At 41.8% G+C, this 24,466-nt stretch overlaps 2 protein-coding genes across 2 annotated transcripts; one reads left to right on the top strand and one right to left on the bottom strand.

Moving 5' to 3' along the window:
- Nucleotides 1–157: 157 nt before the first annotated feature.
- Nucleotides 158–3,031, bottom strand: plaat1 (phospholipase A and acyltransferase 1). The gene is made up of 4 exons (XM_028587724.1): nucleotides 3,005–3,031; nucleotides 2,281–2,419; nucleotides 1,071–1,339; nucleotides 158–259 (listed from the first exon to the last, which is right to left on the bottom strand). Exons 1-4 carry the CDS (start codon nucleotides 3,029–3,031, stop codon nucleotides 158–160), a joined length of 537 nt encoding a protein of 178 aa, XP_028443525.1.
- Nucleotides 3,032–8,493: 5,462 nt separating this feature from the next.
- Nucleotides 8,494–24,071, top strand: mfn1b (mitofusin 1b). Its single transcript, XM_028587887.1, has 18 exons — nucleotides 8,494–8,736; nucleotides 9,229–9,386; nucleotides 9,549–9,684; nucleotides 10,210–10,372; nucleotides 10,923–11,047; nucleotides 11,257–11,365; nucleotides 12,936–13,043; nucleotides 13,317–13,470; nucleotides 15,106–15,173; nucleotides 17,425–17,546; nucleotides 17,888–18,014; nucleotides 19,261–19,365; nucleotides 19,513–19,615; nucleotides 21,168–21,394; nucleotides 21,571–21,744; nucleotides 21,911–22,107; nucleotides 22,443–22,577; nucleotides 23,205–24,071. The coding sequence occupies exons 2-18, from the start codon at nucleotides 9,239–9,241 to the stop codon at nucleotides 23,272–23,274; spliced, it is 2,271 nt and encodes a 756-aa protein (XP_028443688.1). The 5' UTR covers nucleotides 8,494–8,736; nucleotides 9,229–9,238; the 3' UTR covers nucleotides 23,275–24,071.
- Nucleotides 24,072–24,466: the final 395 nt, after the last annotated feature.

The following is a 24,466-nucleotide window of genomic DNA, read 5'->3' as shown; positions in this document are numbered from 1 at the left end:
CAACAAACACAGATGAGACAATATGGTGTAAACTATATGAGGCCAGTTTCTGAACAAGTAACACAGTCATTTGCATTTTTATTAATTCTTTATTATTTTTTTTATCACAGCCGCATGAATGATGGGAGACAACACCCTTCAGTGAAGAACACAGCTGTCAGAAAGGCCTGTTTCTGGAGCGTGTGTTGATCAGTCCCAGGACAGAGAAGGCACTGGCTGCTGCCGTCACCAAACTGATGGCCCCAATGGCCCGTGTAGCCTGAAGAGACAAGGAGGACAAGAGGAGGTGGACTGAGGGTTATCGTGATCTTAAACATATTAATGAACAAGGACTATGCTTAGGCTGAATATGTTTGTAACACACTGAATATAAAAATGAACAGCAAAGATTTTTTTGAGAGGTTTATATAGATGTTTTGATCATTTTTAAACCTAAACACTGGACACAAAACCATTGGAAACCCATGGAAACTTAAGTAGTTCAATCTTATACACAGCTCCTATGCTCTGTGAAGATAGAAAGTACAAAATCTTTAGCCCCTTTTCAAGACTATAGGGGTGACTGACAATCAAAACATAGATTTTGGTGGAGTGTCCTTTTAATATTAACCCAGACTGTGGACATACCTTAACAACTGAAACGTGTGCCTAAATCCAGCCAGTCAAAACAGGCCCAGTGATTGAATTTAGGTGAGTTTATCTAATTATGCCAGACCTATGACCTAAAATGGATAGAACCCTCTCAGGTAAAAGAAAAAGTTAAAAGTGTCCCTTAATTAAACTGACAGCCAACACAATCACAGAACTGAAATGTACACAGAAACAGTCTGGAGTACAGAAATTAACACAGGCCATTAAAAAGTAAATGTTTGATTCATTTTTATGGTAAGGTTTATTTTAAATGTCTTTTAAATGTGTAACTGCCCTGTTCTGTTTTAAAATATCTACTTCACAAGTACAACTATGGCAGTGGTGGTGACATGTCATCATTCGCTGTGATATGTTGAGTGAAAAGTGAGTATTTTGCCCTGATGGCACATGAGACAGAAACAAAATAAACAGTGAGAGACCTGCTCGGACACCCCCTCCCCGTAGCGCAGAAGAGTAACAAAGTGCTCGCAGTTGCTCCCCAGCAGGTCGTAAGACACCTCCTGGCCAATGAGGACTTGAGCTCGCTGAATGATTTCCGAGATGGGTAGGGGTGTGTGGTTGTGGTCGTACTTGTTGTTGACACGGTACGAGTCGCTTCCCACCACCTCCTTCAGCAGCTGCATGCGCACCACTGCCTTCCGGCTGAAGACGGACTTCACACTGGACATGGCGGCTGCCTGGTTCTCATCTGGAGAGGAAGAGGAGAGGCTTTTAGTGTGTTTTAGTAAGATTTTCTTCTACAGTGTTTACAACTTACCATAAGTGAATATTTTTGGATGTTGGACCTAAAATCGTTGATGTGGGGATGCACAACAAACAGATCCCAAAGTCATTTTGGATGCTGGCCACATAAACTAAATGTATTATCATAATGTATCATTTCATCAAAACTGGACCAGTGAACGAGCCACAAGTCCTACACAAAATTCAATTTTTAGAAACCATAATATACCATAATATAGAGACAGTTGGTGGGCTGACGTTATGTTTTTGAGTGTAAAACTCTCACATTATAAGTAAGGATGCTTTTAAACTTCAACTTTGATAGTTGCATATTTAGTCACAATTATTTCATGTTGTAGAATATTAGTGCTAAGGGGCGTTAAACCAAACCAAAGTGGTGAAAGAAGTATTTATATCCTCTACATAAGAAAAAGTCACAATACGACAATGTAAAAATACTTCCTTTACAAGTCAAAGTCCTTCCTCAAGAATATTTTTAGCATGTTGCCTTTATTTAATGTAGACAGTAGCGATACAGGCAGTAAACGCAGGGAGAGAGAAGGGTGAAAACAATGTTCCCGGCCGGAGCTTGAGTAAATGTACTTAGTTACTTTTCACCACTCCCAATCCATAACCGTGTTTAAAGGGGTGTTTTTATGAGGTGGGGGTGTGGCTTTACATGGCTTTAGGCAGGCTGCAGGGGGACCCTACTTGAAACCCACAGTATCAAAGTGCTTTAAATTCATCTACCTGATACCTGATAGTGCAGTCAAATTTGACAGCTGGACAATAGTTTCCTATTAATTGAGTTTCCTGTCCTCTTATCAAACCTATGGTGTTTGAGATACCACTTTTTTTTTGTTAAACTTAGCTCAGCCAGTTACACTCATCTCATTTCGTACTGACCAACGGGAGTTAAATTGATGATGTAACCATCTCCCAGGTAGAGAGCCCAGTGCTGATAGGCTGGTCTGAAGATCTCAATGAGGTCACCAGGCTGGGGGTCAGCAGAGGGGTCAGGAAGGTCAGGGTCATTAGAGGCCATCTGCACACAGAGTGAGAAAGAGACACACAGGATTACAGATGTAGTATATGACTATTTGAAACATTGCTTTCATGAAAGTGATGCAGAGATTGCAGGGGGCTTTATGTGTCTATTATAAAACAATGACATTTGACTTTAAAATAAGAATGTTTAGAATATGGAAACATTTTGGAAATATCAAAAGTTACCCTCTTTAAACATTTAGATGATTTCATATTATGGTCACGAAACCTCTGATGCATTATGACATCCCTTGAAAACTTAAATAAATTAAAATCTTTTATCAGGCCTTTTTTAAACTCAACCGTTGCTGTATTACTTGTCAAAATGATATACATGTTACAATTTAGGGAAACAATAGTAGTAAATAGACTCTTGAAATGACTCACACATACTTTTACAGCAGTTTCATTCATACTCTTAGCCTGACAAGCCAGACCCACATCAATAAATTACATTTGCTGCCGCTGGGGTGCGTCTAGATTTCTAGGCTATCATACTCCATCATTACATAGCCACATTCCATCATAAAAACAAACTGTTAAACATGTCAGGTCATTCATTACAGCCTTTCAGTCAACTTACAGTGGAGTTTTGTTGTTGTTTATCCATCCCACATCATGCTTCCACAAATTCTAAAAAGAAAAGAAAAGAAAACACATGTAGGAGAAACAAACAAAACAACTAACAGATCACTAACATGAATCTGAGAAATGACATATGTTTTTTTTATTCTATGACTGAGTTTGTGTTAAGACAAGAGTCAAAAGGCAAAAATAACTAAATTCCCAGAGAAAGAGAATGCTAGATAGGATGGTACAATGTAAAGGGCACCCATACACACACAAACAATACACACATAGGCACTTGTGTCACCTGTGCTGCCACAATAGCATCAACACAATGAGGAAGCTGACAGAAAAATAGTTTGAGCCCAGGTTATTATCACCCATAAAAATGTGAATTTATTTCACTTTCATTTTTAAAACAAATTGCCTATGATCACCTGAGATGAAATGAAATTAAAATGCCAAGGTGGTTAATTCCAGTGAAAGAGAAACGTTTAGTTTGGAACAAAATGACATATGGATAGGATGAAATCTATATCTGCCCAGGAGAGCACTTAGTACATCCATCTCATCATTAATGTATGATGCTGGAGCCACGCTGAAAAAAGTCTATTATTATTTTATCAAACCAAAACTCTGGCATGAAAACACACAGTTTAACTGTGTGTGATTATTTTAATAATGCTCTAAAACATCCACTGTGACTATACAAAACATGATGTAGACATACTATAACACAAATTATGAAAAGTGCCATAGATACCTTTAACATCCCTCGTTGTAATGTTATTAAAGCATTATGATTGTGATTTTATTGAATTCATGTCAGAGGCTCAAACAGTCAACACAGAGCAGATGCATACAGGATTAATACTTACTCAAACACCAGCAGCTTTTTCTTCCTCACCATTTTAATTCTCCATCATAAATTCGCACATAACCAAAAAGAAATCCAGCAAGAAATGAAAAACAGAAAGAGATTGATTCCAAGTTTCTGAGATGATTGTCAATTATCCCAAAGTCAAACCAGACGCTGGAGGTCCTGTTGGAGGTATTTCAGTGTCCTGCTCTGACCGGTGACAGTTTGCCACAGTTGCTAAGGTCACATACACACATACACAGAGAGGCGTTTCCTCCCTGCCATTGTCCCATTCACAAGCCGCCTCACTGCTCTTATGAATAATAGTTATTGTGGGCTGGCAAAGGCAACACAGATATTGCTGATTTAATGTAAATGCTGTCTATGTAATGTCTGTGCATTAAATGACACAGAAACATTAAATGAATGAATGTAAAAAAAAAAATTCATGAGGTTTATACAGCTCTACAGAGAGCTTGGTAAAAGATTTATTGCACAACAAGTGTGAGCTGGGATAGACTCCTGTCCCCTGCCACCTTGCAGATAAATGGGTATGGATGGAGAACAGTAGAACCAGTGTACCAGTTTGGTGATATATTGTTGATATGGCCTAAAAAATCAGATATGAAGCTTGAGGAAACGTAAACCCTGAGAGGGTTTAAACGAAGAGTTCTTAACCTTTTCCAAGTGAAAAAAGTAAACAGATCACTATTGTTTCTTACCTTTATTGTTTTTATAATCATGCATAGTTCTTATATGCATTATTACAAAACTTACCATAATTTCTTACACCATTTTTTTTAAGCTTTATATTCAGTAAACCTGTCCTGTGTATAATCAATTATAGCCTTGGCGTGCTTAAGTATCAGCTGCTGTAAAGGAGAGCACAAGGGTTGGATGGATTCTTGGCTCGTTGATTGGCTGACCGACTACCTTTTAGTCACATGTTGTCCCCTGGCCCCCAACGCAAAATTACAATTACGAATCCCACTATGGTCACGCCAAGACCCGCCCTTCAATAGCATTTATTGGCCAGGCGTCCATGAGAACGCAAGGTAACCTAACCTTAACCACTCGAGGTGAAATGCCTAACCCCAACCAATCGAGCTGCTTCGTAGGGCGGGTCATGGAGTGGTCATAGTGGGATTCTTAATTTTGCCCCCCGGTCAATAGACAGTACATAAGAAGGTTGCAACCTGAGAATAGTAAATATGAAGAAAGCAGGAAAGTAGATACTTTTAGTTTCAAAATAAAAATGAAAAGAAATGGAACGGTTAAAATCACAGAGTGGTGAATTTATTAACCACCATGTGTAGCACACATGCGATGCCACATGGGTGGCAGTGAAGGTCAGGGGCCTCGACGGACCAGACCCGGGCAGCAGACGCTGGCTCTGGGGACGTGGAACGTCACCTCTCTGTGGGGGAAGGAGCCGGAACTGGTGCGGGAGGTGGAGCGCTACCGGTTAGATCTGGTGGGGCTTACCTCTACGCACAGTCTCGGTTCTGGAACCATACTCCTGGATAGGGGTTGGACTCTTTTCTTCTCCGGAGTTGCCCAGGGTGTGAGGCGCCGGGCGGGTGTGGGGATACTCACAAGCCCCCGGCTGGCGCCCGCTGTGTTGGAGTTTACCCCGTGGACGAGAGGGTCGCCTCCCACGCCTGCGGGTTGTGGGGGAAAACTCTGACTGTTGTTTGTGCATATGCACCAAACAGGAGTTCGGAGTATCCTTGACTGGAGTCCTGCATGGGGCTCCAGTGGGGACTCCATTGTTCTGCTGGGGGACTTCAACGCACACGTGGGCAATGATGGAGACACCTGGAGAGGCGTGATTGGGAGGAACGGCCTCCCTGATCTAAACCAGAGTGGTTGTTTGTTGTTGGACTTCTGTGCTAGTCATGGATTGTCTATAACGAACACCATGTTCGAACATAGGGATGCTCATAAGTGTACCTGGTACCAGAGCACCCTAGGCCGAAGGTCAATGATCATTTTATAATCGTTTCATCTGATCTGAGGCCGTATGTTTTGCAGACACTCGGGTGAAGAAGGGGCAGAGCTGTCAACCGATCACCATCTGGTGGTGAGTTGGGTCAGAGGGTGGGGGAAGACTCTGGACAGACCTGGTAAGCCAAACGTGTTTTTGGGAACGTCTGGAGGAGGCCCTGTCCAACAGACTTTCAACTCACACCTCCGCGGAGCTTTTCGTGCATCCCTGTGGAGGCTGGGGGCATTGAACCCGAGTGGACAATGTTCAAAGTTTCCATTGCTGAAGCTGCAGCGAGGAGCTGTGGTCTTAGGGTCTTAGGTGCCTCATCCCAAACACCGTGGTGGACAACGGTGGTCAGGGAAGCCGTCCGACTGAAGAAGGAGTCTTTCCGGGATATGTTATCCCGGAGGACTCCGGAGGCAGTTGCAGGGTACCGGAAGGGCCCGAAGGGCTGCAGCCTCTGCCGTGAAAGAGGCAAAGCAGCGGGTGTGGGAGAAGTTTGGAGAAGACATGGAGAAGGACTTTCGGTCGGCACCAAAGTGCTTCTGGAAAACTGTTCGCCACCTCAGGATTGGCGGGAACCATCCAAGCTGTGTACAGTAAGGATGGGACACTGTTGACCTCAAATGAGGAGGTAATAGGGCGGTGGAAGGAGCACTTTGAGGAACTCCTGAATCCGACTAATCGCCCCCTCTATGTTAGAGGCAGAGCTGGAGGATAATGGGGGATTGTCGTCGAATCCAACTACACAGTGGCAAAGCCCGGGATTGATGAGATCCGTCCAGAAATGCTCAAGGCTCTGGGTGTGGAGGGGCTGTCCTGGTTGACCGCCTTTTCAACATTGCGTGGAAGTCTGGGACGGTGCCAAAGGAGTGGCAGACTGGGGTGGTGGTTCCCCTTTTAAAAAGGGGGGACCAGAGGGTGTGTGCCAATTATAGGGGTATCACACTTCTCAGCCTCCCTGGTAAAGTCTACTCCAAGGTGCTGGAAAGGAGGGTTCGCCAATAGTCGAACCTCGGGTTGAGGAGGAACAATGCGGTTCCGTCCTGGTCGTGGAACAACGGACCAGCTCTTCACTCTCGCAAGGATCCTGGAGGGAGCCTGGGAGTATGCCCAACCGGTCTACATGTGTTTTGTGGATTTGGAGAAGGCGTATGACCGGGTCCCCCGGAGATACTGTGGGAGGTGCTATCGTGAGGGGGGGTCTTCTCAGGGCCATCCAATCTCTGTACAACCAAAGCGAGAGCTGTGTCCGGGTTCTCGGTAGTAAGTCGGACTCTTTTCAGGTGAGGGTTGGCCTCCGCCAGGGCTGCGCTTTGTCACCAATCCTGTTTGTAGTATTTATGGACAGGATATCGATAATGGGGAGGGGTTGCAGTTTGGTGGGCTGGGGATCTCATCGCTGCTCTTTGCAGATGATGTGGTCCTGATGGCATCATCGGCCTGCAACCTTCAGCACTCACTGGATCGGTTCGCAACCGAGTGTGAAGCGGTTGGGATGAGGATCAGCACCTAAATCTGAGGCCATGGTTCTCAGCAGGAAACCGATGGAATGCCTTCTCCAGGTAGGGAATGAGTCCTTACCCCAAGTGAAGGAGTTCAAGTACCTTGGGGTTGTGTTCGCGAGTGAGGGGACAATGGAGCGGGTCGAAATGGTAAAATTCAATCTATCGCACCGTTGTGGCGAAAAAAAGAGCCAGAAGGCAAAGCAAAGCTCGATCTACCGGTCAGTTTTCGTTCCTAACCTATGGTCATGAAGGCTGGGTCATGACCGAAAGAACGAGATCCAGGGTACAAGCGGCTGAAATGGGTTTCCTCAGGAGGGTGGCTGGCGTCTCCCTTAGAGATAGGGTGAGAAGCTCAGTCATCCGTGAAGGTGGTTCGGGCATCTGGTAAGGATGCCCCTGGGCGCCTCCCTAGGGGAGGTGTTCCAGGCACGTCCCAGCTGGGAGGAGGCCTCGGGAAGACCCAGGACTAGGTGGAGGGATTATATCTCCAACCTGGCCTGGGAACATCTCAGGATCCCCAGTCGGAGCTGGTTAATGTTGCTCGGGAAAGGGAAGTTTGGGGTCCCCTGCTGGAGCTGCTCCCCCCGCGACCCGACACCGGATAAGCGGACGAAGATGGATGGATGGATGGTGTAGCACACATTAACATAAGTTTAAAAAAAATATTTTTGATATAAAAAAATTAACTGTACTATTTATATAGACTATTATGTATGATCAGTTTAGTTGGCATTAGTATAATAACAACAGAACAATTGTGGTGTTACTATTGACATCATAGCTATAACGTTATATTGCGAATATAAAATTTAAGCTGTAGCTTCAGCCAACACGTTTTTATAGACCAAAATACATTTAAACCCGCCGTATTTTGCTTCTTCTGACCACACTTGACTGTAATGATGCAAACAGTCAAACTAAACATTTGCTAAAAAAAATACCAACCGTAATAATAATAATAATAATAATAATAATAATAATAATAATAATAATAATAATAATAATAATAATAATAAAAAATAGATACCCTGTAAAATCAAAACCACAAGCAAGGGTGGATCAGTTGACTTTAACAACCACAGCTATTTAAAACATATGCAAGTCAGCAGGAACTAAACTAAAATCTTATCTAGCCAACCACATTCAAATACTTAGCTAGTGGCACAATGTCAAACGTAGCATCTCGGATCAACTGGGTTTTTATTACGAATTAATAAGTCTGTTCCGGAAGCTTTTCTCTGTCTGCGACCAGCAGCTTGACATTTGTGGGATACTACAGGATACAGAAGAAGACAGCCAGGCTGACAGCAAGTATCTTCCAGCGAGGCAAAGGATTGTCTGTTGCTGCGGATCAATATTGTTTGTGTTATGAGAAGAGGACACTGGCTGTGGTAAGGAAATAATACCACTATCTAGCTAGCTAATGCTAGTTTACTACCGCGTTGCCGCTTGTAACGTTAGCTAGCTTCAATCAGTTAGCTTATTTTGTAACGTGGCCGCTCGTTTAACACAAGATTTTCAAATAAAAGCCAAACATATAGGTTTTTTCTCATGTGTCATGTCTATCAAAGTTACACGATGTCATTGCTAACTTCTATGCGGTTTTCACTAACAGTGGGATAACTTATTGTTATGTAACTTAGCTAACCCACTTGGCTAACATACAGTATGTAACGTTAACCTTCCAGCTTTACTGCAATGTAGCAGTTAACGTTAACGTTACCTAAACAGTTGTACAACTGCAATTTTATCATCACAAACATAAATCGTCAAGCTTGATCTAAACACTATGATAAAATGACCAGCACGTTAGTGAACATTGTCCATGTGTGTGCACTGATATAAATAACAGTTTGCCCTTTTTGACCCCTCTCTGTGTTTAGATTGAACACAATGGCTGCAGCTCCTCCGTTCATACGGTCAGATTCAAGTCGCGGGGAGTTCTCCCCTCTGAAGCGCTTTGTTGTAGCCAAGAAGAAGATAAGCGATGTGTTTGAACAGCTACTGAACTATGTGAAAGAGACGTCAGCTTTTGTAGAAGGTGACAGGGTTTGCTTATCTGTATACAAAATATTGTTATGTTAAAGAGAAGTGATGACATCAACAGCTCTCTCCATCTGAATGGCTCATTAAGTAGGTGTTGTTGTATGTCTTTGTATGTGTGTGTGTGTGTGTGTGTGTGTGTGTGTGTGTGTGTGAACAGACACCTGTGGCAATAAAGCTCTGCAGAACATTGCCAGTCAGGATCAAAAGTTGGAGATCCAGTCGTATGCTGACAAACTTGCTGTCATTAAGGAGGTGCTGGCACGCAGACACATGAAAGTGGCCTTTTTTGGCAGGTAAAACCTCTATATACACACACACCTGAATTTTATTTGAAGAGAATATTGTCTTGAACACTTTTCTGATGTGATTCTCAAACGGTCTTTTACATGAAAGCATCCTTTACAGACGTAATTGTTGTGATGTGCACGTGTGTGCACGTTAAACTAGTTTGTACCCATGCTGTTTAGGTAGCACTTTTGCTTTCACTTTTATGTTCTTTTAATTTGACTAGTGTCCTTGTTATGGCACTGTTCAGTCACCTCATTCCAAAACACAATAGGAAGGGTGTGTTAGAGAAAAAAGAGATGACCTCTGCTTGATTCAGCAAGGAGTTGCTTACATTGAAAACACTTTGCGTTGCAGATTATCTACTCAGTCTGACCCATTAGTAGCCACATATGTGTGTTGCATTCCCAGTTAAAATAAATAAGGATGTGACACCATAGGACTTTACGTGTGTCCATTGTAAAATTAATTTGAGATATGAGCAAATGATTTGGTTCCACATACAGTCAGTGACTGTGATTGTTTGTTTTTAGGACCAGTAATGGTAAAAGCACAGTTGTCAACGCTATGCTGAGGGACCGCGTGCTGCCCAGTGGGATTGGCCACACCACTAACTGCTTCCTTAGTGTAGAGGGCACTGATGATGACAAGGCCTACCTCAAGACGGAGGGCTCTGATGAGGAAAAGAGCATCAAGGTAATTGTTATTTTAATATTATCTGTTTTACAAAGGTTTGGTTTTGTTTGAATTAGTCTTTTATAAGCACTGGTCAAATATTTACACAATTTTTTTGTTCTCAACAATTGAGAACTATTTTGTACTTCTGCTAGAGTAATTGGAGAGACACGGTTTAACACAAACCAGAAACTGGCCATGTTCACTAAGCTGACCAGCAGTGATGTTGCACCTCCTCACATTTCCTCTGGTGATTTACTAGTGTTTGCCCACATGCAGTCAGAATGGCAGGAATGTGGTTGATGAGATGTATTACTGCCATTGTGGAATATTTGATTGTGTGATCAAAGAAACAGCCCTGTGTGCTCATCAATCACACATGGCCTGAGATAGTAAAGTCATAGTTATTACAATTACAGGAAACAGGTTATCATAATAATGGTAGGGTATGTTTTCTTCAATTCGTGAAGTTAACAGAGTGATAACACAATGATTGCTGCATAATGCTTTTACTTTAAAGAGAAATTGCATTAACAAGCATAACTTCAGTCTGTTTACATCTCCTCTGTAGACTGTAAACCAGCTGGCTCACGCACTCCACATGGATGAGAGTCTGGACGCCGGCTGTCTTGTCCGTGTGTTTTGGCCGAAGACCAGGTGTGCTCTGCTTCGAGACGACCTGGTGCTTGTAGACAGGTAACGGGATCCGTTAATATGATCTGCAAAGTTTGTGTGAAAAAAATAAATAAATAAAATTGTCAACTTCTAGGACATGTAAAAGCTGTATTTACACAGATTAAGTCAGTAATGTGCAGAAAAAAAATCAAGCTCAAATGGAAATGTTACTTTACATATTTTGTAGATGTCATGCTTTTGACCTCTTGACCTCTTTTCCCCTCCCTTAGCCCGGGGACAGATGTCACATCACAACTGGACAGCTGGATTGACAAGTTTTGCCTGGATGCTGATGTCTTTGTGCTGGTGGCCAACTCTGAATCCACACTCATGAACACGGTAATGCCTCTGAGCCTCATGAAACTCATGACTGGCCAAAATCCTGTGAAATACAGTACATGTTGGTATTGAGGGTGGCCATTGTTGTCATTCTGCATCAAGGATTAACTTTTGCTGTGATGACGCCTTCACGTTCATACATAGTTTACAGTGATAGAATAACTTGAGCTAGGAAGAGGCTAGATGGCTTTTACAATCAAACCAAAATAACTTTGCATCACTCATTCAGCAATTGAATTGGATTGATTTTGTACATTAGCTGCTAACTCTGTCACTGTCTTACAATTTTCTTTTTGTTATTACACATTATGTCCGTTACATAAGTGTATGGATAGTTTGAAAATAGTTAATCCTATGAGTAGATAGTACAATTTCTGTTTCCATAGCTTGTTATCACTGAATGTTCCTTTTTGTGTCCACTCAAGGTGATGATAGTACAGTAATTTGACCACTTAAATTGTCATAACTTATAATAATGAACCACAATAGGCAGCTAAGTAAGTTTTCAATTACGTCAGTCACTTATGTGAACTCAAAGGGTCAGTGTGGATGTTTTCTATGCTGAACTTATTAAAGAGTAGAGAATGTGGCTGCCTGTGTTTGTATCCAGCCACACAGGGCCCATTTTTGTTTCTGTCTGCTCAGGCATTCATGTAATGTGAAGCTGGACACACAGGCAATCACAGAGCTCCTTAACCCGGCAGCAACTCTTAAAGGGACAGCAACGCAAATTCCCCTCTGGGCTATTCCATGGAAATAAATCCCAGGCATTATGTAAATAATGGTAAGAGCAAGTAGTGGCGTGATGTGTGTCACTAAGAGCCTGAATTCTGGCTGGGTGTGCAAACATGAACATTTTTATCCAACTTTGCTGTATTGGGGCACACCAAGTAATACATGGGTTTTACCCTTCCTTAACTGGGATGCAAAGTAATACTATAGTAAGCAACCCTTTGTTCCATGTTCCTTTTTAAGTTATAAAGTTTAAACATAATTCTTGGTTTTCTGCCATTCCATATATACCTGGATATCCGTTTGTCCCTTTCCATGAACTGTTGGGTTGTCACTTCCATAAGTAGTGTTTGGAATATATACATTTTAAAATTCAGTTTTATTTATTTAAAGTTAGACATCTGCTTTTACCTTTGGGTTCAAAGGTCCAAAGTTGATGCTGGATAAGCCTGCTAGGTCTTTCGTTAAATATACACTCACATTGTTTATTGAATCTGCATCCCATTCCAGCTGGTATTTTTTTCTGTAATATCCTTAGTAGTTTCATTAAAATTAATAAAGTAAAATAAATAAATATTTGTGTTCCTGGATGCACAGCACATGCATCCAATGCAGGTATTGAATTTGAATCAACAGTAAATGACAAAAGTCATTTTTACTGTGTTGAAACTAACATACATTTTGATCTAGAATGGTGCTTTTTCTTTTGCAACTTTCTGAAAAATGTAAAGGTTTTGATTGAGAGAAAAAGAGAAACTTAGAATTAAATGTAGATTTCTTTTACTGATTTGAGGAACTCTTACCAATCCCTTCCCCCCCCCTCCCTTCCACCATCTAGGAAAAGCACTTTTTCCACAAAGTGAACGAACGTCTGTCAAAGCCCAACATCTTCATTCTCAACAACCGCTGGGACGCCTCAGCTAACGAACCAGAGTACATGGAGGATGTGAGTCAACCGTCTGTTGTATCTGTTTCATGTCCGAATCAATAACATTTGATTGTTACAGAAGTAAACGTCATATTTGTTTTTACAGATTATTGCAAAATTAGCAAGACTAGCTACCAGTAATGCTAAATAAAAAGAAACATGTTTTTTTGTAATTTGGTTAAACAGACAGTGTTTCCAATGACAAATGTTTTTTATGAATTTATTTTTAGCCACATATCCATATTATTATATCCATAGTGCACCCTCAGAATGTGACACCTCTTCCTCCAGGTGAGGAAGCAGCACACAGACCGTTGTGTGAATTTCCTGGTGGAGGAGCTGAAGGTTGTGGACCGTGATCAGGCACCCAACCGCATTTTCTTTGTCTCCGCCAAAGAGGTGCTCAACTCCCGCATGCAACGTGCACAGGGCATGCCTGAAACAGGTGAGGCTTCACATTCTAGCGGATGCCATATTCCTGGAAGATGGAGAAACCGTGTTCAAATCTTAGTTTGATATCATTCCAACTAGAGATGGCCCGATACCATTTTTTGCTTCCTGATACTGTACCTGAACTTGCATATCGGCCGATACCGAGTACCGATCCGATACCAGTGTGTCATATATTTTATTATGTTTTAACAACTGTATACTACTATCCCTGTATGGATGTGATATGATTACTATCTTTTTTGTCGGTCTGGCTCAGGTTAAACTCTTTGTAAAACATGAACAAACGCAAACAATGAATTCAGCTCACGATACGATATATATCACGATATTCAGCCAACGATACGATTTGATATAATTCGATACATTTACATCCTTTTCTGAAAGATTTAAAGGGGACCGAGTGATTTTGGTGACATTTTGTGAGTGTTCCATTTACTTGTCTCTTGACTGGACAGAGAGTCTACAGCAGGGATCATCAACTACATGTTTTTCAGAATTTTTCTAAGCACTCTGGTGGCCGGACTTTCAAATAAAAGAAAATAAAATTAATTTATACCTAATACGCCTATTATTTTTCACTTTCTTACTGAATTAATGCTTTTTTTTTTTTTTTTTACATGTATTAGTGTGAGCAAACTCCTAAAAAAACATGGAAACTCCCTAATAATAACTGGCTCTTTAACTACAAAAATATCTCAGACTAGGAGGCAGTTCACTGAGGAGTGATGGTTAAAGTCTGTGATTATGGAAAAATTATTGTAGTATGCAGCATCCTGATTGATTATATATATACATAAGATAAACAGTTAGACTACAAACCGACAGCTTTTGTTTGTAAAAATTCGCTATTTGCAGAGTAGAGCTGTGTTTGCGTAAAACAGCGCGGTGGACTGAGCAGATTGAAATATCGCTTTCTACATGTTGATGCCGGTCTACACAGGTGAGTGTATTGATTTGTGTTGACTTTCTACTCATGAAGGTTTAATTGTAGCCTATTTACAGAAAAGAGACCAGCGTGAGTTCATCTGCCCCAGCGGCCGTTGGTAACTCTGTATCGTTCCCAGTCAGGTGCTGCGTGTTTTAACCTTTAACGCACACACACATCTCGGCTCAGCTGTGTGTGTGTTTTAACGCACACACATCTCGGCTCAGCCGTGTGTGTGGAGCTCGGGCATCGCTGTAGAGAATCCCGGCATGTGAATAAAGATGTAAATACAGGGGGCTGGGTTTTTGCTCTAAATGCTTGAAATGATAAATAACAGAACGCATTTTTTCCTCTTTACATTTTGTGAATTCATGATTATTCTGGTTGGCCAGACTAAAAGCTTTGGCGGCGGGCCGCCAGTTGACGTTGGCTGCTCTACAGCGACACTAGCGGCTGGCTGACCAAATCGCTCTTCCTGCAATGTGAACGGGGCTAAACACGGGGGATTTGAATGGGACTTATGTATCGATACTCGCGGCATAAAAATTGATACTTTCTTGGGGAATAAAATATCGATTTATATCGCAGAATCGATAAAATTGCTCAGCCTTAGTGCTGATGCAAGTTGTGTATTTGTGCAATAATAGCGTGTCGATTTTTTATTTTTTATTTCACATACAATGTGATCATTTCATCCAACAGGTGGAGCTCTGGCTGAGGGCTTCCAGGAGAGACTGAAGGAGTTCCAATGCTTTGAGAGGAGGTTTGAGGTGTGTGTGTGTGTGTGTGTGTGTGTGTGTGTGTGTGTGTGTGTGTGTGTGTGTGTGTGTGTGTGTGTGTGTGTGTGTGTGTGTGTGTGTGTGTGTGTGTGTGTGTGTGTGTGTGTGTGTGTGTGTGTGTGTGTGTGTGTGTGTGTGTGTGTGTGTGTGTGTGTGTGTGTGTGTGTGTGTCCTCTCCATGTCTTGCAATAAGTTTATTTTCACTTCTCAAAGCAAAATCTATTTCCTGTCTGAACCCGACAGGCAAATTTTGAAGAAAATGGAGTAGTTTTAATAATTTTTGCACATTTGTGATTAGCTGTCGATATATTTGCTACCAGGAAGTTGTCTCAACAGGTATGCGTCTGAGGTGAAACCAGTGTCAAATCAAGCCAAAAACAGCAGGTTACACGGATAGCTGATAAAGTTGATAAACACTGCGGTTGGTGTATCATAAAGAGAAGATCAGAAGAGAAGATATGAGTTTTTTTTTATTGTTGAAACTTAATTTCACTAATCACTTTTTTTATTTGAATTAAAGTTTGTTACTGGATCAAAGAAAGCATTGTGTCAAATGACAAGCCATGACACCTTGTGAGTCTGTGTGTGTGTGTGTGTGTGTGTGTGTGTGTGTGTGTGTGTGTGTGTGTGTGTGTGTGTGTGTGTGTGTGTGTGTGTGTGTGTGTGTGATTGCATAGTAAAAGAAATTGAAGCAAGCACTCCTTACTTACTTACCAGTAATATTTAACCTGAGCAGTCAACTACTTGAACCTGGCTCAGTGGTTAGGTTTCGCTGCCACCCACCGCCTTCTAGACCAATCACTGTGCCTTCCCCATCAACCTGCGTCTTCATTGCTGAAGTCTAGATTCACTTAGGCGAGGACATTCATTTTGTTTTCAGTCCACTTTGATTTTGTTCTGTCTTGTTGAGTTTTCTATGTTTTGACTCTAAAAAGGGATACGCCACTGTTTGTTGAAATAGGGCTTATCACGGTCTCCCCTAGCTGTAGATAGGTGGGCCAATGCATTTTTTGTGCATGCATTGTTTTAGTCCGGTGCAACACCGGCAGTGCCGCCGCTAGTTAGCTTAGCGTAGTGAATGGAATCCTATGTTGCTGGTTAGCATGTTGTGAGTAAAAGTGAGCCAACAAAAGACAAAAAAACAACCTAATTACTTGCACTGAGAGAAAAAATGCATTGGCCCACCTATCTACAGCCAGGGTAGACCGTGATAAGCCCTATTTCAACAAACGGTGGCGTATTCCTTTAACTAGCAGGAATTTAATTGTGTCCATATTGGGAGGAAATTATCACAAGAATGAAAGTTATAATCCTTAAGATTTTAGTCGTGGTTGATTTGGGGGACACCCGTGGTTACCGTGGCAACAGCAAGTGCTGAATACTACACGTTGAGCAGCTACTTTGTCAGAAATACACCAGAAAGCAACTGCTGTATCTGTTTACAGTACAGCCAAACATGTCCTTTACCACACAGCAGGACACAGTAAAGTTGGTTACCTTGCTGAAGAGTTGGAGGTGTGCAGCCTGCCTGTGACAAATGCATATTGTTTCCTGTTGCTGCTTCACAATAAAAGCTCCACCTGATTGGCCAGTTGAAAGTTTTAAATGTGAAGCAGCAGCATGGAATGTTTGCATTAGCAGTAACTTAGTACAGCTCTGATACACCTTTTTAGGAGAGTGAACAGTAAACAGCGAGCCTCTTATTAATGAGATAAGTGCATCCCACTCGTATGTGAAGGCAATTTCTGAAATTAAAAAATGGGTTTTGATTGCATGAAAATCTTAAGGATCATAACTAGATGTCAAATAAAAAAATGCTTTAGACATAATCTGTTTTGCGTGAGCTACAATGGATTAAGAAGTGGAATAGTGATTTATGATAACTGATCATTTATCCAAAAATTACACAATATTCCTACTTTTACATTTTAAAGTATTTATTTTTATTTTCTTTCACTTGCATTCTTAATTGTGTACCCTTGATATGTTTTTTTTATAATTTTCCTGTGGCTTCACCAACACATTACTGTGACTTCACAATATGTGGGCTGTAGGACGCAAGATACACACCCTGCTGCTGTCATTTTCACACCTGTGTTTCCATTTTGTTTCTTCTCTTAAGTTAAAGTAGCAGGTGTCTATTTTGTCCTCTGTTCGTCCCTGGTAGCGTGCATGTTCATGCACCCTATCCAGCAGCAGCCCCTATAGCCGTCACAGTAACTTGTGTGTTATGGCCTCGCAGGAGTGTATCTCGCAGTCAGCAGTGAAAACAAAGTTTGAGCAGCACACTATCAGGGCCAAGCAGATCACAGAAAAAGTCCAGAGCATCATGGACGCCATCAACATCGAGGCGGCGGAGAAGAGGTGGGTATCTTGCTCCATACATACTCTTTTAGTGGGAGTGGATTGGTTGAGATGTATTTGTCTGTTAAGTCTGATGTTGTCCCCTATGGTCAGTGCTTATAGAGGTAATCTATGAAACTAAATAGATATGTTGGTGTAACACGATTTTAATGACTTTTGTTTAGTACTAGAGGGATAAATTAAGTAGTACATTCTGTAACTATCAGTGGATTTCTCAAAAATGCTACTTTCTACTGTGTTGCTCTTTGTGTATCTTCACCTGATTCTTTTTGACAGTGAAATCGTTCTGCTGCTAGTTTGCATTTGTGACTTAATTTCCTGTCTGTGGGGTGGGGCTTCAGAGTGGCGGCACTGGAGGACAGAGAGTACCAGATAGACCGGCTGGAGTTTGTCAAGAATCAGCTCAACCTGCTGATTGATGATATCAAGAAAAAGATCAAGGCCATCAGTGAGGACGTGGAGTCTAAGGTAATGTAGACGACGACGGGTGGCAGAACTATTAAATGTCCTGTTTAAGTGTTCTTATTCCCACCTTACTGACCGGGACCTACCTGCTTACACCGACAGCTCTGAATCAAACTGATAAATAACCATTGTTTCCATCACTGATTCATGTCAATACATTGATTATTTTCTTAATTAACTGTTTGGTTATAATGGCCGAAAATAGTGAAAAATGCCTGTCATAATTTTTTTAGAGGCTGAGGTTATGTCTTCAAATAGCCCCAAAGCTAAAGATAGTCAATTCATTGTCAGAGAAGGCCATAAAAACAGCCAATCTTTCCATCTGAGAAGTTTGAACCAGCACATTATGGGCATTTTGCAGGATTTCCTTAAATCAGTTGAATTGTTGCCGATTCAATTTTTGTTTATTAATCGATTAACTGATTAGTTGTTTCAGCTCTACTCTAAATAAGAGTTTCAGCTTGAGGCCTACCTCTAATACTACAGCTGCATGCAGTTTTTAATAAAATGTAACACAGAGTAGAAAAAATGTAAGAACACATTGATGCCTGGACAGAAACCAAGAACAGAAGTGGTCTTACAAGTAGATGTTCATTAGAGGTCCCATGGCATGAACATTTCACTTTATGGGGTTTTTTAACATTAATATGCGGGATGATGGGCCGATCTGGAATCTTGCTCCTTATGAGGTCATAAGGAGCAAGGTTACCTCCCCTTTCTCTGCTATGCCCGCCCAGAGAATTTGGCCCGCCCATGAGAGAGAGAGAGACATCATGGCTTTCAAACGAGCCACGCCCCCACCCTCCTCAATAGCTACAGACACAGAAATGGCACATCCTAAGGAAAGCTCATTGTGGGACTGGCTCTAGTGGCTGTAATTCTGCACCAAGGCTGAATTTCTGGAAAGAGACTTCAGATACAGTATTAGGGGACCACTAAGGCCTTCATAAAAGCATCCAAAGAGCACCATGTCATGGGACCTTTAGGAAAAGACCAAAATGTGCTATTCAATACACTAGGGGTGTGCAAAAAAATCGATTCACATTCGAATCGCGATTAAAGCTCTACCGATTCAAAATCTTTTTTTTTTATTATTATTGTATGACTACTGCAATCACATGGGAAAAATAACTACATTTACATACTGCGAATTGTTTTTTTCAATCGAGGTGGCTCTTTAAGTAGGAAACACAAGTCCTGCCTGCTCCTGTGCTGATGTGCTGTAGCTGAGTGCTTATGTTTCATCCAGGTGTCCAGCGCCATGGGAGAGGAGATCTGCCGTCTCAACATAATCGTCGATGAGTTCCACGCTGACTTCCACCCGTCGCCACATGTCCTCAAGATCTACAAATCTGTAAGTGGAGGCGCAGATTATGTCTTCACAGTCACACCATTTCCTGGCCAATAATCTGAGGTGCCAGACTGGTGACATGTGCTCTGGTTTTTCTTTCTTGTATTGACTGCTGTCAGTGTGCCCTGTGACTCCTGTTGCTTTTTGCAGGAGCTGCTGGCTCACGTGGAGGAGGGGATGGGCAAGAATCTGGCCTTCCGCTGCTCCAACGCCATCAACGCTTCTGTCCAGTCGTCTCAGAGTTACATGATGGGTGGGTAATTAAACGGCGAACATAACTGTGTACAAAATAATGAGGTTAGGTTAAGCTATCAGGAGTGAATAGTTGGCTTAAAGAAATCAACAAATAATAATCTACACCTCATCATTTACCTCTTAATGAGGTGTTTGGCGTTTTAAGCCCCCAACGTCATCTTCCAGGCAGCGCTGCATGGACGCCACTAGGGTTAGGCAAAGGTTGAGGTTAGGGTTAGGTGCCTTGAAGCCAATGGTCTGGCTTAAAGGCCCTGACACACCAACCCGAGGTCAGCCGCCGGAGTGGTGTGTCAGAGCCTTAAAACACCATTGAGCTCTTAATGATCAACGTGAATTTCGTAGACACCATAAGTGAGAGATTAAAGCTACCATGCGTAGTTTCTGTCGCCCCTATAAGGAGTTGTAAGTAATGACAACAACACTGTCGGCGCATCCACATGATACAAGGGTTCCGTGATCGCGCATGTGCCCCCACCCCTCCTCCACACAGTTGCTCGTGGCCAAGGAGGACACGGAGGATTAAAAAAACATGATGGACTCGCCATAAGACACAATATTCTGAACATAGCCATACTGAGAAATACAGAGAGTTGTGTGGAGCCGATCTTAATTAGCTTTGTAGCAACTCATTTGGCAATGGCTTAAATGTAACGGACGTTCATTAATATCAAAAAGTTACGCACTAAAGCTTTAAAGCTTTCTCTTGGTCATTTATGATATTTTGTATTATTGAGTATGCCATCTTAATAAAGCAGAAATACTAATAGCAGAACTGTCGGATGGAAGAATAGTGAAGATTGTAAATGTATGGTTGGTTGTCTAAAATCCTAATTTTCTCAAAACCTTTTCTTGTTTAAAAGACCAAGGAAGAAATCATTATTTCCTAGAAAATGACCTCGGCCCAGATTTCCAGTCCACCATTGTTTTTACTCATTTAGAGAGTGTTGCTAAACTTAGTCAAAACCTTTTGGGCACTCGAGCTATGGCCTGCAACACCCAGCGCCCTGCTATATTTACCCTCCTCGCTGAATGCCATCATCCCATGCCCCATTATGCTACAAATGCGTCACTGTGTCAGGCTCGCATGCAAGCTGTGCTCAGTGACAGTGATGTTGAAAAGGTGTTAATGTGCCCTCTGATGAAAAGGACTCAGGTGCTGTTATGAAATTGTGGTGTGATTATTTTTTTATTTTTATTTTTTTCCCTAAGGAGAGATAAAGAAAAGCAGTATATTTTCAAATCAAATGTAGCTTTTTTTTTTTTACCATAATGATAATGTTGCAATGCTGTTTCTTTCATCTTTTGTTGTTATTTTCTGCCCCATTAGTCACAAAACATGTATTAACTGTAAAATGAACTTGTACAAAAAGTAAAAGTACTGATTTGGAAGAACACTCCCTTAACGTTAACATATTTTCCCTTTCGTCAGTGCATGTTTAAAATACAAACTAAGATACATGGGATCACTAAGTGATCCCATGACTGCTGTTTACAGTATTTGGGTCTATTTCTGTTGTGATTCTCATACGTCATGTTTTCTCACTCTCCAGAGAGCATGCTCCCTCTGCTTCCCTCTACGGCCCAGAGCCAAGTCCACATGCTGGTGCCCAGCAGGAAGTTTGACCTGAGTTACGACCTGAACTGCACCACACTTTGCAGTGACTTCCAGGAGAACATTGAGTTTAACTTTTCGTTGGGCTGGACGGCGTTAGTCCACCGCTTCCTGGGATCTGTCAACGCACAGAAAGCGCTCCGACTGGTGGACCAGAACTTCCAGGTACAGGCTGCCACTGTGGGAGAGAGCTAGTCATCTAGTAGGATTAACATTCATTGATTTATATCGTGATAGCTAATGTCAGTATGTATTCTTACTTTTTGTGTGATGCGACCGAATTCACGCCAACACGTAACATTTTGAAGAAGTCTGATTTTGAAAAACTCTGCTGTCATCAGGCCTCTCGGCCAGCGCTGGCCCTTACGCCCTCCTCAGGGCCCCCCTCCACGATAGCCCCGCCCAACAACGAGACGGCCCTCATGAGCCAAGAGGACTTGATGGTAGCCATGGCAACCAACGTGGCATCCCTCACCTCCCGTACTTCAATGAGCGTTATCATCGTTGGGGGAGTGGTATGTTTATTCCAAAATTGTATAAAGATTTGAATGCCAAAAAGTCCTTTTCTTTTCTTTTCTTTTTTTTTTTTATGGCTACTACGAATGCAGCACATGGTGCTGAAAAACATCCCTGATAAGGGATGGTGAATGAGCTAACCCAGCTTCTGTTTTTCTCTCTCAGGTGTGGAGAACAGTTGGCTGGAGGCTGATCGGCCTGTCTGCCTCATTGTACGGCTTGTTGTACCTGTACGAGAGACTCACCTGGACCACGAAGGCAAAGGAGCGCACTCTGAAGCGCCAGTTTGTGGACTACGCAAGTGAGAAGCTGCAGCTCATCGTCAGCTTTACTAGCGCAAACTGTAGCCACCAGGTCCAACAGTAAGTCCTAATACGGTATATTTTCTGTCATTTCATAGTAGGACAAACTAGACAGAGCAGTACATGAAATGTTGATCACAAATACTCAATGTACTTAATTTGATTAATCCTTGTACATGCAGCACATTTATGCTGACCTCAAGTGCTCATTTCTCTCTCTCTACACACACACACACACACACACACACACACACACACACACACACACACACACACACACACACACACACACACACACACACACACACAGATAAATCCTAGTCCCACCCAGCCTTTCCGTCTGTAGTAGGGCTAAATAAATAAGCACTGCAATGCTGTGCCCTCTGTGTTGCCAGGGAGATGGCGGCAACCTTTGCCCGGCTCTGTCAGCAGGTGGACCAGACGCAAAAAGAGCTTGAGGCTGAAATCCGCCAACTGACAGCCAAGATAGATCAGCTGGAGACCGTTCAGAAACACTCCAAGAGCCTGCGGTCAGTCTGGCTCCTTCTCTCATTGGGGGGGGGCAACACGAAGGGTGGCGAAGTGGGGAAGAGAGGGGATGGTGGAATTGGAATTTGGGAAGGTCTAGTCTGGGGGAAATTAATATCTAGATGATATGAGTGATAGTACAGGAACAGCAACAACAACAAAAAGTCCAGACCTGGAGGCACTCAAAGAGAGCGATAACCGATAACACAAGGAAATACATTTGAGTTTTTATCGCCACTGCTCCTGTGCTTGTGATCAAAAAAGAGCTTGCTTTAAATGGAGTATTGATATGTACAAAGGTCTACATAGTTGTGTCACAATATAACAAACATATATTACACAATATGTGTGGAAATTGGCAAATTAGTTCTTTAAACAACAGGGATTTTAGGCAGGTTGGGAAAAGTCTGAGCTGTTATTAATGAAAGGTTGGGGAATTGATAATACTGTTTGGCTATACTACAGTATGTTTGGCAAAAGAAGTCAGCTATTTAGTCATGATGTACATATGACTGCACTATTTACAGAATGAAGATGTAACTTTAGATGTTACAGAACATCTTTGGAAATGGAAATGAACCGTTAGAAATGAAGTTGGTCCAAATCTGACATGTTTGTTTCCTCTGCAGACATAAAGCAACCGAACTGGAGAAACAGTTGGAGGAGTTCACAAACCAGTACCTGCAGCCTCAGCAGTGAGCTGCTCTTCTTCATCGCGCCGCAGTTTGGATCTTGTTGAGCCAATCATTCCTCAGCCAGGTGCCGCCTCATGGCGCCTGGGCCTCAACCCCCTAAACTGCATCAGTTTCTGTGGACAGTAGTGCAGGACAGAGAGATCAATTCATCGATTGGTCTATCATCTGAAAAGAAATCTAAAGATATTTTGATAATCAGTGAAAGGTTATCAGGCAACAATACCAAACTTCTGCAGCTTCTCAAGCGTAAAGATTCGGTCGTTTTGTGTAATTGTAAAAATGTAGTTATTTTTGGGGTTTTTTGTCACACAAAATAGTCAATTTGTAGAAAGGTTTTGGTAACTCAATGACCACTTGTCTTTTTCTTGACTTGTCAACTAATCAAGAAAAAAAGATTAGTTGATAATGAAAATAATCTGAATTTTCACTGTTAGTGGACAGAGGAGATTGAAGATCCAGACACGACAGTATTTTCCCCTCCTCCTCTCCTCCAGTGGTGCTTGAGAAACCGCAGTGAACAAACTGTAAAACAGAAACTGCGTGTAAAACAAAGAAACATGGATTTAATATGTGCAAAGACACTCTACAAGGTGGCGATAGAATCTCGGTCATTGGGAAGGCTACCGGTCGGGTGCTACATTTTGACACTAACGTGCTTCTAACTGTGAATATGCCTTTTTTGACTAACTTTTGTGGATCAAATGAAGTTTGAGTTTCTGTAAGATTGTACATGTACAGTATCTGTTCGGGCACATGATCTGCTGTATGTTAGCAACAAAAAATAAATATATTTAATAATAACAGAACAGTTTTTTTTCTTAATTTTAATTAGTCTATTCACTGAGAGAAATAATTTGACCAGAAAGGGAAAGCATGTCTTTAGAATACTGTTGGTTCATGTTCTATTTTCTAACTGTATAGATCAAAGGTTTTGGAAATCCTCATATATTTTATAATGTCCTACTTTATTTATACCCATTAGACTTCTAATAACAATTAGAACAGACTGCATTGAATTGCCTCCTTTTTTCTTGAATGCGTGTTGAAATACCTCCAGATTTGCATGATTGTATTAAATCTGCCACTATCTAAAACTGACTTTTTGTGCATTTATTAGAAAGACTTTACTTTCAGAACTGAGTGTTAAAGGCACTCGGTGGAGTTTTTCACCACTAGTAGCTCTATGGAAAAATGCT

This window comes from Perca flavescens, chromosome 9, assembly GCF_004354835.1.
Source record: "Perca flavescens isolate YP-PL-M2 chromosome 9, PFLA_1.0, whole genome shotgun sequence".
Taxonomy (NCBI): Eukaryota; Metazoa; Chordata; class Actinopteri; order Perciformes; family Percidae; genus Perca; species Perca flavescens.
The sequence above is the reverse complement of the archived record's forward strand: the minus strand, read 5'-3'. Positions and strand labels throughout refer to the sequence as shown.

Bases quoted from the DNA above. Each gene is read 5' to 3' on its own strand.
- plaat1 (XM_028587724.1), bottom strand. From the start codon at position 3,031: ATGGATAAACAACAACAAAACTCCACT. The intron at 1,340-2,280 runs GTCAGTACGAAA...CTTCCTCTCCAG, and splicing joins CATCAATTTAACTCCCGTTG to ATGAGAACCAGGCAGCCGCC. The intron at 260-1,070 runs GTCTCTCACTGT...TTGTCTCTTCAG, and splicing joins GGGAGGGGGTGTCCGAGCAG to GCTACACGGGCCATTGGGGC.
- mfn1b (XM_028587887.1), top strand. From the start codon at position 9,239: ATGGCTGCAGCTCCTCCGTTCATACGGTCAGATTCAAGTCGCGGGGAG. The intron at 13,044-13,316 runs GTGAGTCAACCG...CTCTTCCTCCAG, and splicing joins AACCAGAGTACATGGAGGAT to GTGAGGAAGCAGCACACAGA. The intron at 17,547-17,887 runs GTGGGTATCTTG...GTGGGGCTTCAG, and splicing joins ATCGAGGCGGCGGAGAAGAG to AGTGGCGGCACTGGAGGACA.